The sequence below is a fragment of the Hylobates moloch genome, unplaced genomic scaffold (assembly GCF_009828535.3).
Source record: "Hylobates moloch isolate HMO894 unplaced genomic scaffold, HMol_V3 SCAFFOLD_19, whole genome shotgun sequence".
Lineage (NCBI taxonomy): Eukaryota > Metazoa > Chordata > Mammalia > Primates > Hylobatidae > Hylobates > Hylobates moloch.
The window spans coordinates 48374-63062 of NW_026652294.1; the positions used below are offsets into that span (position 1 = coordinate 48374).

The window sequence follows — 14689 nt, forward strand, 5'->3', positions numbered from 1 at the left end:
GGGGTGGCGGCCAGGCAGAGACGCTCCCCACCTCCTAGACGGGGCGGCCGGGCAGAGGCTGCAATCCCAGCACCCTGGGAGGCGGAGGCTGCAGCGAGCCAAGACCACGCCACCGCACTCCAGCCCGGGCAACACCGAGCACCGAGTGAGCGAGACTCTGTCTGCAGTCCCAGCACCTCGGGAGGCCGAGGCGGGCAGACCACTGGAGGTCAGAAGCTGGAGACCAGCCTGGCCGACATGGCGAAACCGCGCCTCCAGCCAAAGGAGAAAAACGAGGGAGGGGTGGTGGCGCGCGCCGGCAATCCCAGGCAGCCCGCAGGCTAGGGCGGGAGAATCAGGGGAGCCGGACTCAGGGAGTCTGCAGCGAGCCTAGTGTACTCCAGCCTGGGCCACGGAGGGAAGAAAAGAAAGAAAGAGAGAAAAGAGAGAAAGAAAGAAAAGGAAGGAAGGAAGGTGGATTCTATTCCTCTTGAATGGACTACTGAAGAGATATAAAGACCATGAGGAAGCATGAAAATATCCGCATTGCTTCCTCAAGGATGTTTAATTGCCTCATTGATTCTCTTGGGAAAGAATTCTCCCATTGTTGCTCATTGATTCTCAAAGATTAGAAGTAAAAATAACTTAGGGGATTTGTGACTAAATTTCCCATGCCTAGAGATAGTGACCTCCTCCGTGGTGTTGAGTTTACCTTAATTCTTGAAGGATGCTTAACTTTGAAGAGAATCCTAGGTATATGGCTACTTTTTCTTATCATTTTAAGGATATTTTATGGTCTCTGCTTTTCCTCATTTATGTTTAGAAGTTAGCTATTAATCTTGTTTCTTCAAAACGAGAGAAATTTTTCTGATTTAGATTTTTTGTTTGATCAGTAAAGTGTGATATTATTTATACAACGTAATACTACACAAGAAAAATTAATATATTGCAACAACTTGAATTTTTACAATTAAAATCACACATATCTATTACCTAAAACACATCTGAGAAGCTAATTTATAGAAATAGAAGTATGCATGTGTAAAGATGTAGGTAAAATTATATCAACCAATCCATTGATTATATTAGCAAAATCTGAACCTATTTTAATTGCTCCTCAATAGAAATGTTTGAATAAAGTATAGGTTCTCTACCCAATCCAAAATGTGACAATAAAGAATAGGTTATATTTTTCATCTCTTGATCTGGAGATAATCTCTTTAGAAATGTTAAACATAAATTCCCAAAAATGTTGTTTTATGGGCCAATATTTGAAAACACAGAAGCAGAATTATGAAAAGTAGTAATTTGTCTTTTCTATATTTACAAATATGGAATCATTTTACATCTTGTGGGGTTACAATGAAGGAAAAAAAGCGGTTATTACAATGGGGGAAATGTTTGCATAACATACAGCAATGTTCACAGAGATGAATGAAGTTATAGTGACAAATGAAAAATGTAAAATGCAATTTGATTTATACTGAATACATATATGTCAGGGATATGGAATGAGAGACAGGTAAACACAATAAAAACTCTGACCAATGCCTGAAATAAGGATATTACAGAAATAAAAACAATGCTATTTAAACATCTAAAAACAGCATAATAGTCACTAGAATTAAAAAAGATCCTGTATATGTGTGTTCATTCATAGAAAGATGGAAGTCCCTACATTATAATTAATATTTTCACCATCAGAGAAATAGGGTGCTACTCAGAAAAATATTTTTTAAACAATTGACCTAAATCATATCAGGTAATGAGCTATTTCTTGAGTCCAGGCATGATCATGTAAATGCATGTTGGTTAAATCTTTGGACTTGTAATACACAACTTTCAGGACTCCTCTCTGTTTAGCATTTATAGGAGAGCTTCTGACTACATCAAACTTCATCCAATCACATTTTAACTGCACTGAAAACTTCTGGCGGGAAGTGAGATGGAAAGTCAGAGTGTCATTGCGTATTCAGACCCCAAGAGGGAGCTGAGAGATCATGCCTTGCGGAAGTGATTATGAAATAGTCCCTACAGTGGCGGATTCCAGAGCTCTGCGTGATAACATTGCCTATCCACTGACCCACGCCCTCCCCAGATATGCAAAGAAGGTCCAGGTGCCAGAAACCCTTATCAGTGTGCAGATTCCCCATAATCAACACTCCTTTGCGTCCACCATATCTATAGGGGAAGTGCAGTTCCAGGCTCAGCTCCTCAGGTGTCTTTTACCCAGGTGAAAGTCCAAGGTAGATCAGTCACAAAATCAGTGGAATTTTTAAATTGCTTTATTAAAGTACAGTGTCAAACCATGAAAAGCACCTATTTTAAGTGTGCAAATCAATGACAAATGGTAAATTTGTCATTGCAAACAATGCAAATAGTAAATTTGCAAAGTTGCAGATAACCACGGTTTAATCTTACAACATTTTAATCATGCCCTGAAGGATCCCTTATGCAGACTGGCAGCTGTTTTTATGTCCACTCCCAGTCTCAAGCATTTATTAATCGACTTTCCCTCTATTGATTGCTTGATATGAACATTCTATATAAATGGAATAATGCATGCATAGTCGTTTCTATATGGTTTCTTTCCATTAAACTAAGTTTAGGTTCATTCCAGTTTTAGCATGTATCAGTAGTCCATTCCTTTTAATTTTGGATAGTATTCCGCTGTATGGATATATCACATTTTATTTATCTATTCACAGGTTGAGGAACATTCAGATCCTTTGCGCTTTTTGGTTATATGATGATCAACAATGCTATGAATATTTGCCTGTAAGTCTTTTTGTGGACACCGGTTTTGATTTTTCTCAGACAGACCTCAGCGGAAATGCTGAGCCATATGATACATTTCTGTTTATTTTTTAAAAACTGCCAAACTGTTTTCAAAAGTGGCTGCAGCATTTAACACTTGCACCAACAGTGTATGAAGCCTCCTTTTCTGTCACATTCTCACCAACTTTTGTTATTGTCTGTTTTTTAAATTATTAAAATCATTATAGTGCATATGGAATGGTGCCTACTGTGAATTTAGTTTGATTTTTGCTAATGACTAATAATGTTCAGCACCTTTTCACGTGCTTACTATCTGTTCATACATCTTCTTCCATAACATTTATACTAAAATATTTTGTTCATTTTTAAATGGGGTTGTCTTATGACTTATATATTCTGGAAATATGGCATGTATCAGATAAATGGTTTATAAATAATTTCTCTGGTCTGTGGTTTGTCTTTTCATTTTCTTAATGGTATCTTTTGAAATGTAAATGTTTTGAACATTAATGAAACTTAATATATTAGCATTTTCTTTCATAAGTTGAGCTTTTGATGCTGTAACTAAGAAATATTTGGTGAACCCAGAAATGGAAAAGTTTTAACCTAAAGGTTTTATAATTTCAGCTTTTAGGAATGGGCAGAAGCTGGAAACATTCCCCTTAAAAGCTGACACAAGACAAGGATGTCGTCTCTCACCACTCTCACCACTCCTTTTCATCTGAGTATTGGAAGTTCTGGCCAGGGCAATTAGGCAAGAAAAAGAAATTAGGCAAGAATTTAGGCAAATCAATTAGGCAAGAAAAAGAAATAAAGTGCATTCAAATAGGAAGAGAGTAAGTCAAACTATCCCTGTTTGCAGATGACATGATCCTGTATCTTGAAAACCCCATCATTTCAGCCCCAAAGGTTTTTAAGCTGGATAAGCAACTATGGCAAAGTCTCAGGATACAAAATTAATGTGCAAAAATCACTAGCATTCCTATACACCATTCATACATTCCTATACACCATTCATACATTCGTACAGCATTCCTATACACCAACAACAGTTATGCCAAGAGCCAAATCACGAACTCCCATTCACAACTGGCACAGAAAGAATAAAATACCTAGAAATACAGCTAACAAGGGAAGTGAAAGATCTCTACAAGGAGAACTACAAACCACTACTCAAAGAAATCGGAAACAACACAGACAATTGGAAAAAACATTCCATGTTCACTGATAGGAGTAATCAGTAACATTAAATGGCTATACTGTCCAAAGCAATTTATAGATTCAATGCCATTCCCATTAAACTACCACTGATATTCTTCATAAAACTAGAAAAAAACAATTTTACGGTTCATGTGGAACAACAACAACAACAAAATCCTGAATAACCAAGGCAATCGTAAGCAAAAAGAACAAAGCTGGAGGCATGACACTACCCGATTTCAAATTATGCTACAGGGCTACAGTTATCAAAACAACATGGTACTGGCACAAGAACAGACACATAGACCAATGGAATAGAATAGAGAGCCCAGAAATATGTCCTCACACCTATAATCATCTGATCTTTAACAAAGTTGACAAAAACAAACAATGGGGAAACTACTTCCTATTCAATAAATGGTTCTGGGATAACTGGCTAGCCATGTGTGGAAGATTGAAACTGGATGCCTTTCCTTAAGCCAGATACAAAAATCAACTCAAGATGGATTAAGTATTTAAATTTAAAACCCAAAACGATAAAAACCCTGGAAGACAATCTAGGCAATACCATTCAGGACACAGGCACAGGCAAAGATTTCATGACGAAGATGCCAAAAGCAATTGCAACCAAAGCAAAAATTGACAAATGGAATCTAATTAAACTAAGGAGCTTCTGCATAGCAAAAGAACCTATCAACAGAGGGAATAGATCACCTACAGAATGAGAGAAAAATTTTTCAAGCTATGCATCTGACAAAAGTCTAATATCCAGCATCTATAAGGAACTTAAACAAATTTATAAGAAAACAATCAACCCCATTAAAAAGTGGGCAAAGGACGTGAATAGACACTTCTCAAAAGAAGACATACAAGCAGTCAATAGTCATATGAAAAAAGCTCAACATCACTGATCATTAGAGAAATGCAAATGAAAACCACAGTGAGATATCATCTCACACTAGTCAGAATGGCTGTTATTAAAAAGACAAAAAATAACAGATGCTGATGAGGTTGTGGAGAAAAAGGAATGCTTATACACCGTTGATGGGAGTGTGAATTAGTTCAACCATTGTAGAAGAGAGTGTGGCGGTTCCTCAAAGACTTAGTCAGAAATACAATTTGACCCAGCAATCCCATTACTGGGTATATACTAAAGGCTCATGTATGAGTACTTTCACTGCAGCACCATTTGCAATAGCAAAGACATTGAATCAACCCAAATGCCCATCAATGATAGACTGGATAAAGAAAATGTGGTACATACACATCATGGGATACTATGCAAGCATTAAAATGAATGAGATCATGTCCTTTGCAGGGACATGAATGGAGCTGGAGGCCATTATCCTCCGCAAACTAATACACGAACAGAAAACCAAACACTGCATGTTCTCATTTATAAATGAGAGTTAATGATGAGAACACAGGGACACACAAGGGGGAAAAACACACACTTGGGCCTATAAGAGGGTGGAGGGTGGGAGAAGGGAGAGAATCAGGAAAGATAACTAATGGATACTAGGCTTAATATCTGGGTGATGAAATAATCTGTACATCAAACCCCCATGACACATGTATACCTATGTAACAAATCTGAACATCCTGCATATGTACCCTTGAACTTAAAATTTAAAAAATAAAATTAGATCTCTGATCTATTTTGATCTAGTGTGCATGGCAAGAGGTGAGGGCCTAAATTCGTCTTTTCACCTATAGATACCAATTGAAAATCTATCCTTCCTCCCATTTAATTTCCTAGGCATTATTTTAAAAAATAACTTACCAAAAATGTAAAAGTTTATTTCTAGATTCTCAACTCCATCCTACTGATCTATAAGTTCATTTTTGTGCCAGTACCATCTTGTCCTGAAAACTGTAGTTTACAGTTCTCTGCTTTATAGTGTAGGCGATCCTTGGACAACACTGATTTTAGCTGTGCAGGTTCACTCATACATGGATTTTCTGCCACATCTGATACAACAAGACCAGTCTCTCCTCTCCCTCCTCCTCAGCCTACTCAGTGTGAATACGATAAGGATGAAGACATTTATAATGATCCACTTTCATTTAATGAATAGTAAATATATGTTCTCTTCTTTATAATTTTCCTAAAAACATTTTCTCTACATTACTTCATTGTAAAATACAGTATATAATACATATAATCGTCAAAATATGAGCTAATCAGCTGTTTATACAATTGGTAAGGCTTCCAGTCTACAACAGGCTATTAGTAGTTAGATTTTTGGGGATTCAAATATTATACTTAAATTTTCTATTATGCACAGCATCTGTGCCCTTAACTCCCACATTGTTAGAGGGTCAACTGTATATTTTGAAACTGGAAATTTTATGCCCTCCAACTTCAATTTTCTTACAAAGTTTTTTTGGTTATTTGAAGTCTTCTGAATTTTCATATAAATTTTAGAATCAGTCCAAGTCTTTCTCATTGCATTTATTTGTATACAGGCTAAAACTTGACCCTAACAGACTGAAATTGGGGAGGTGAAAACTAGGGAAATGGCTTACCTTGCCTCTGCTTCTCCAAGGAAAGCAGCTGAATGGGTAGGCATATGTGGGACCAGTCAAAATCAGGAGACAGAATTGGAATGAGGCACCATAGACAACCACAAGTTCACCAAATTCTATAAGAAGCCTACTGGGATTTTGACTCAAATTGTGTTGAATCTGTAGATCACACTAGAGAGAATTATCATCTTAATAATATTGAATCTTCCAATCCATGAACATGAAATGTCTCTTCACTTATTTAGATCTTCTTTAATTTCTCTCAGTAATGTTTTATGGTTTTCAGCATATCTCTTACTTTTTTGTTAAATATATTCAGAAGTATTTTCTTCTTATCGATGTTTGTTCCTTGTCTTTATACTTTATTTTCAAGTTGTTGATCGACAGTAGTCAATCTTGTTTGTGTATTCTGTATTTGTGAATTTGCCTGCTTGCTAAAATTTAATACAATCCCAAAGTTAATACACAGGGTGCTTTTATTCTCATTTGTGGACATGCACAGAGTGGCCAAAAAATTGAGCCACAGAACACACATGCTCTCAACTGAGGTTTAACAAAGCCACACTCTTCCATCTTGTTTCACTTCTCGTACTGTAAACAAGTATCCTTTTGCTCAATTTTGTTCTTTATGTTGGTAATTTTGCTGTTATAAATATTCCCCAAACATAATGCTGGATTGCTGTTTAATGTTCCTAAGCACAAGTCTGCCATGTGTCTTACGAAGAAAATATGTGTGTTAAGCTTTGTTCAGGCACAAGTCATTGTGTTTTTAGCCATGAGTTCAATGTTAATAAATCACGTGTGTGTGTGTGTGTGTGTGTATGTGTGTGTGTATAGGAAGATGCCTTGTTTTATTGCACTTCACTTTGTTGCTCTTTGAAGATACTGTTTTTTACAAATTGAAGGTTTGTAACAGCCTTGGGTTGAGCAAGTCTATCAACACCATTTTTTCCAAAAGAATGTGTTCACTTTGTGTCTCTGTATCATGTTTTGCTAATTTTCACAATATTTTAAACTTTTTCATTATTATTATATCTATTAGGTGATCTGTATTCAGTGATTTTGATGTTACTATTATAATTGCTTTGGGGAACCACAAAACACACAAACCACACCTATATAAGATGCAAACTTACTCAATAAATGTATGTGTGGTGACTGCTCCAGTAACTGGCCATTCCTTGTTTTCCTCTTGTCGGGCCTCCCTATTTCCTGAGACACGATAACATGAAAATTAGGCTAATTAAGAACTTTATAATGATCTGTAAGTGCTAAAGTGAAAGAAATAGTCACACGTCTCTCACTATCAATCAAAAGCTAGAAATGATTAGGCTTAGTGAGCAAAGCATGTCAAAAGCTTAAATAGACCAAAAACTAGACCTTTCGCCCCAGTTAGCCAAGTTGTGAAAGTGAAGAAAAAGTTCTTGAAGAAAGTTAACAGTGCTATTTCAGTGAACAAGTCACGAATGTCTAAAAAGCAACATGGCCTTATTGCTGATATGGAGACAGTTTTAGTGATCTGGATAGAAGCTCAAACCAGCCACAACATTCCCTTAATCCAAAGCCTAATCCAGAGGAAGGCCCAAACTCATAGAATTTATGAAGGCTGAAAGAGGTGAGGAAGCTGCAGAAGAAAAGTTTGAAGCAGTAGAAGTTGGTTCATGATGTTTAAAGAAAAAAAGCCATCTCCATGACATACAAGTGGAAGGTGAAGCAGCAAAGTGCTGATGGAGAACCTGCAGCAAGTTATCTAGAAGATCTAGCTGGAATTATTAATGAAGGTGGCTACACTAAGCAACAGATTTTCAATGTAGATGAAACAGTCTTATGTTGGAAGATGATTCCATCTAAGACTTTCATAGCTAGAGAGGTTCCTGGCTTAAAAGCTTCCAAGGACAGGCAGACTCTCTTATTAAGATAAGGCAGCTGATGACTTACATCAAGTCCAAGCCAATCCTCATTTACCATTCTGAAAATCCTAAGGCCCTTAAGAATTATACTGTCTATTTTTCCTGTGCTTTATACATGGAAACACAAAACCTAGATGACAGCATGTCCATTTAGAGCATGGTTTACCAAATATTCGTTGGGACCTACTGCTCAGAAAAAAAAGATTTCTTTCAAATATTACTGCTTATTGATTTACAATGCATCTAGTCACTGAAGGGCTCTGAAGGAGATGTACAAGGAGATGAATGTTGTTTTCATGCCTGCTAACACAACATTAATTCTTCAGCTCATGCATCAAAGAGTAATTTTGACTTCCAAGTTTACTGCTTAAGAAATACATTTCATAAGGCTAGGACTGCTGTAGATAGTGATTCCTCTGATAGATCTGGGCAAAGTAAATTAAAAACTTTCTGGAAAGGAGTCACTATTTTAGATGCCATTAAGAAAATTTGTGATTCATGGGCTCTGGCCAAACGATCAGTACTAACAGAAGTTTGAAAAAAGTTGATTCCAACCCTCATGGATGATTTCGAGGGGTTCAAGACTTCAGTGGAGTAAGTAACTGAAGATGTGTACAATTAAAAAAGAACTAGAATTAGAAGTATAACTATGTAACAAACCTGCATGTTCCGCACATGTATCCCATTTTTAAGAAGAAATAAAGAAAAAGAAAAGAAGCAGAGCTTGAAGATGTAACTGAATTGCTGCAATATGACAGTAAAACATTAATGGATGAGGAGTTACTTCATACGGATGAGCAAATAAAATGGTTTCTTGAGATGGATTCTACTGCTGTGAAGATGCCGTGAGCAAGGTTACGATGGCAACAAAGGATTTATAATAGTATAAAAAAAAACTTAGTTGATAAAGTAGCAGTAGGGCTTGAGGATTGACTCCAATTTTGAAAGAAGTACTACTATGGGTAAAATGCTATCAAAAAGTATGTCATGCTACAGAGAAATCTTTAATTAAAGGAAGATTCAACCAATGCGGAAAACTTTATTGCTGTCTTATTTTAAGAAATTGCCACAATCTCCCCAACCATCAACAACCACTACCCTAATCAGCCAGTAGCCAAAAACATTGAGATAAAACTCTCAACCAGCAAAAAGATTACTAACTGAAGGCTCAGATGATTATTACCATTTTTTAGTAATGAAGTATTTTAAATTATGTACATTGTTTTTAAAACGTAATGCTATTGCACACTTAATAGACTACAGTATAGTATAAACATAACTTTTATATATACGCAGAAACCCAAAAGTTTGTGTGGTTCACTTTATTGTGGTATTTGCTTTTTTGCAGTGGTCTGGAACCAAACCTACAAGTATGCTTATATGTATATGCCTACATTTAAGACTTTATGAGATACATATAATCTGTTTAAGATACACAAAAAGTTTCGTATTGATCAGTTAATGCAAATGTGACCAGAGGTTCACAGGAACATAAACCAGTACTACCACTAGGACCAATGGTTCAATATTTGTTAATTCAGTATTTGTGACTTTACAGATTTCTATTGAAACATAATAAAATGTAACTGTATATAGACATAAAATTTATTTGTGCATAATGCATATTTTATTGCGTGACTTTGCCAAAGTTGTTTATTACTAGTAGATTGTATGTGTAGTGGTGGGGGACACGTATTCCTTATCATTTAATATACATACATGATTATATTTTCTGTAATTAAAATAATTTTACTTCTTAAATATTGCTGTATTTTATTTTTCATTTTTTTCTTGCTTGATTGCTTGACAAGGACATCCAGTGCAGTGTTGAATTGAGTAGCAAGAGTGAATATCCTTGCTTGTTTTAATATTAGAAGGAAAGCATTCTTTCAACTTTAAATGTGATGTTAGCTATAGGTTTTTCATATATATCTTTATAAGGCAAAGAAAGTTTCCTTCTGTTACTAGTTTGTTGAGAGCTTTTGTCATAAAAGAGTTTTGAACTTTATCAAATGGCTTTCTCCATTTATTGAGATGATTACAGTTTTTGTATTTACTCTATTTATGTGGCATATTACATTATTGATTTTCAGATGTTAATCTACCTTGCATTGTTTAATAAATGCTACTGGATTCTGTTTAGTAATATCTTTTGAGAATTTTTTCACATGCATTAATAGGGGATATGGGTCTATGGTTTTCTTTTCTTGGAATGTTTCTGTTTGGCTTTGTTATTGGGGTAATACTGGCTTCATAGAATGAGTTGGGAAGTATTCGTTTCTCCTCTGTTTACTGAAAGAATTTATGGAAGATTGGTAATATTTATTCTTTAAATGCTTGATAGAATTCACCAGTGAAGTCATGTAGTCTCAGCTTTTCTTTTATCATTTTTTTTAATCTTTTTTTTTTTTTTTTTTGAGATGGAGTTTCACTCTGCCACCCAGGCTGGAGTGCAGTGGCATGATCTGGGCTCACTGCAACCTCTGCCTCCTGGGTTCACACCATTCTCCTGCCTCAGCCTCCCGGTAGCTGGGACTACAGGCATCCACCACCATGCCTCGCTATTTTTTTTGTATTTTTAGTAGAGACGGGATTTCACCGTGTTAGCCAGGATGGTCTCGATCTCCTGACCTCGTGATCCACCTGCCTTGACCTCCCAAGGTGCTGGGATTACAGGCGTGAGCCACCTTGCCCTGCCTCAGCTTTTCTTTATCAGAAACTTTTTAATTTCTTCACTTGTTATAGTTCTATTCATGTCTTCTATTTGTTTTTGAATTAGTTTGGGGCTATCTTATCTAAATTGTCTAATTTTATAACAATATTGTTTATCATGTTCTCTTACAATATTTTTAAAGTTTCTGTAGGGTAGGCAGTTATACCTCTTATTTCAAACTTGATTTTAATAATCTTGGCCTTCTCTTTTGTTCTCCAAGAGTCATAAAGGATTTTCAATTTTGCCAATCTTTCCAAAAACACAACTTTTGGTTTCAATGATTTTCTGTCTTTTACTTCATGGATTTATACTCAGTTTTTATTATTTTCTCCTGTCTGCTTGCTGTGAATCTTGCTGGCTCCTCTTTTTCTAGTCTCTTAAGACAGAAACTATCCCATTGGCTTTTAGATATTCTTTCTTTCTTTACTAATGCAGGTAATTACAGGCCAATATTTATAAAATTATTTATTTATTTCAAATCTTCTACTCTGTAGAGGAAACCTTCACCACTGCCTCACTCAGGAAGTAAGAGGAGAGACATGAGAAGCTGGGATGAAAACACCATTTTGAGGGATCTGTTTGTCTGATCCTGGTAAGAACATATTACCAGGGGAAGCTTCCTTATTTAATCCCCTTAGGACAGCAGCTGTTTGAGAGAAAGAGAATAAAAACAAACAAAACACTTAGGCAGTATGACAGCTTTAGTGGACAATCCTAGGTTGGCCCCATGATACATAACCACTGTTGTTCATAAACGGTGTAATTCCCCCTTCTTGAGTCTGGGCAGAATTTGTGACTTCCTTCTAGCATACACGATATTGCAAAGCTGAAAGTATTTTGCAGATGAAATCAGGGTCCCAAATTAGTTGGGTTTGAGTTAATCATAAGGGAGATTATGCTGAGTGGATCTGACTTCATTAGGTCAAAGCCATTAAAAGAGGAACTGAGCTGTTTTTGTTACCAAGAAATTCTCCTAGCTGGTTTGATTATTAGTAGTCCATGTGGCAGGAAACTTCAGATGTTCTCTAGGACCTTAGGGTGATCTCCATCCAACAGTCAGCAAAAAGCCAGTAAGGACCCTCAGCCTTACAGTTACTATGAAAATAATTCTGTTAACAACTTGAATGATCACGGAAGCAGACTCTTTAAGTCCCCGGATGAGAAGGCAGCCTGGGCAACACCTTGACTACAGCCTGTGAAGCCTTGAAGAGAGGACCCAGATAAGCTGTGCCCAGGCTCCCGACTCACAGAAACTGCATGTGAATTACAAATGTGTATTATTTTAAGCCACTAAGTGTGTGATAATTTGCATGGGCCAACAGCCAACTAATAGTAAAATTTTATATGTAGTGAGATAGGGTTACAAGGGTTACAAATTTAGAAACCAATGTAAATCTCATTAGACTGAAATGCTGCAAAAGCCTATTTTGCCAGGGTTTCTCTGCTTGCTTTGTGGAGGATGCAGAAGACTGAGGGAGCCCAAGGTAGGGATGAAGGGGCACATGATCACTAATCTTTCCATGACTGTGGCTATGCACACCTGCATTTCTGGAGTCCACTCTACCTGTAGTGTTAGAACAATTAGAAAAGCAAAAAGAGAGAAGATGTGAGAAAACCTTAACAATGGACATGGAAAATATCATAGAAAAAGTACATGACCTGTAATCCCAGCACTTTGGGAGGCCAAGGCGGGTGGATCATGGGGTCAGGAGTTCATGACCAGGCTGGCCAACATGGTGAAACCCCATCTCTACTAAAAATACAGAAATTAGCTGGGCATGGTGGCAGGCACCTGTAACCCCAGCTGCTTGAGACACTGAGGCAGGAGAATCACTTCAACCTGGGAGGTGGAGGCTGCCGTGAGCCAAGATTGTGCCATTGCCCTCCAGCCTGGGTGACAGAGTAAGACTCTGTTTAAAAAAAAAAAACAAGGAAAAGAAAAAGGACATGAACACTGCATGAGGAGTAAAGGACAATTTATTAAAACTAGAGCTGAGAATCTAACTTTTGGGAAAGTCACAGAGATAGAGACACCTAAATTAAATAAGCAGAGACAACTACCTCACAAGTCTTAGGTTTCTAAATAACTAGAAAAGCCTTTTCATGTGGGTTCAGCAAATAAAAGTGGAGAAAAGTCAAAATTCAGGTGAGAAGGTCACCTATATCTGAAAGATATAGAGCTAATAATTTTGACTATTCAGAGCATTTTTTTAAAGGAAGCATTTTTTAAAGAAAACTACAAAGTTTTCTTAAAGTTTAAAATTCTCCTATTGATAAGGATCTTTGACATAAAAAATATACATTGAGAAGTAGAAAACTTCTGATACGGTAAAGAAATTATTACATTATAAAACTGGCTGTGACACACACGCATGCACATACACACATATATTTAATGATTTTCTCTTTGATAGTTTGACCCCATTGTTCAAACAAGCCTATGACAGCAGGCTGATGGACCTGGATAAAAAGCCACACCTGAGGGATTGGAGCCTCAGGGAGCAGCTGCCTGGGGAGGTTTTTGTTTAGCCCTAAAGCACTGTGAGAGGAAAATTCTTACTCTGCAGACAGTAATAATTTGCAGCATCATCGGCTTCCACAGGATTAATCGTGAGGGTGAAATCGGTCCCAGACCCACTGCCGCTGAACCTGGCTGGGACCCCAGTGTCTTTACTGGATGCTTGGTAAATCAGAAGTTTAGGAGGTTGTCCTGGTTTCTGCTGATACCAGTGAATTAAGTTAGTCATTCCTAAGACACTGACACTCTCACTGGCTCTGCAGGTGATGGTGGCCCTCTGTCCTGGACACATGGCCAAGGAGACTGGAGACTGGGTCAGCACAATGTCCCCATTGCAGCCTGAAATGATAAAGACAAATAAATTATATCAGATATACTGAGACTGTCCCCATGTAGGCCCATGCGTTGGTGACACTTCTAACCACAGTCATATGCAACATCTTGAGTAACCAGAAAACAAAAGATAACTGGGGAAATTACAACCTTCAATGAATGCCTTAAATCCAACAACCAAGAACCCAGAGACACAAAAAACAATGGTGGCCACATGAGTTTGCCCCATGTTTCTCTATACCCCCTCACCTGGAGCCCAGAGCAGGAGGATCCACAGCAAAGGAGCCCCCGACCCCATCTCTGAGAGCTGAACTAGAGGCTGCTCCTCAGGGGCCCTGACAAGCTGCCTTTAAGGATACTCTGAGCAGCTTGGGCTGTTGTCTAATGACCCAACATGCAAATCAGCTCAGAAAAGTTTAGGTTGGTGCTCAAAAGGGACACCTGTTCTTATTTCACCCAGTGGGAGTTGGGGCTAACAAAACATTTCCTAGGGTGGCTCAAGCGTGTCCCAAGGGATTTGGTGGCCTTTTCTATTGGATCTTTGCCTGCCAGTCTACTTGAGATGCCATGTGGAGGAGTGTACTGGGGCTGCCCTGCCATTTGGATATAAGTTATTTCAGAAATACTTTTGATTTTTCAAAATTCATATTTTATATCATTATCAATAATAATGCATTTATTAAGTTGTTATCATCAGAAAGAGAAAGCAAATTGGGTGGGTTTTAAGAA

General features: G+C 37.4%; 1 gene segment (V, D, J or C); it reads right to left on the reverse strand.

Moving 5' to 3' along the window:
• Positions 1-13640: 13640 nt before the first annotated feature.
• On the reverse strand, positions 13641-14258 carry LOC131382036 (Ig kappa chain V-III region MOPC 63-like). The segment is given in 2 exon segments: positions 13641-13966; positions 14210-14258. Coding segments are annotated over 2 exon segments (375 nt in total).
• Positions 14259-14689: the final 431 nt, after the last annotated feature.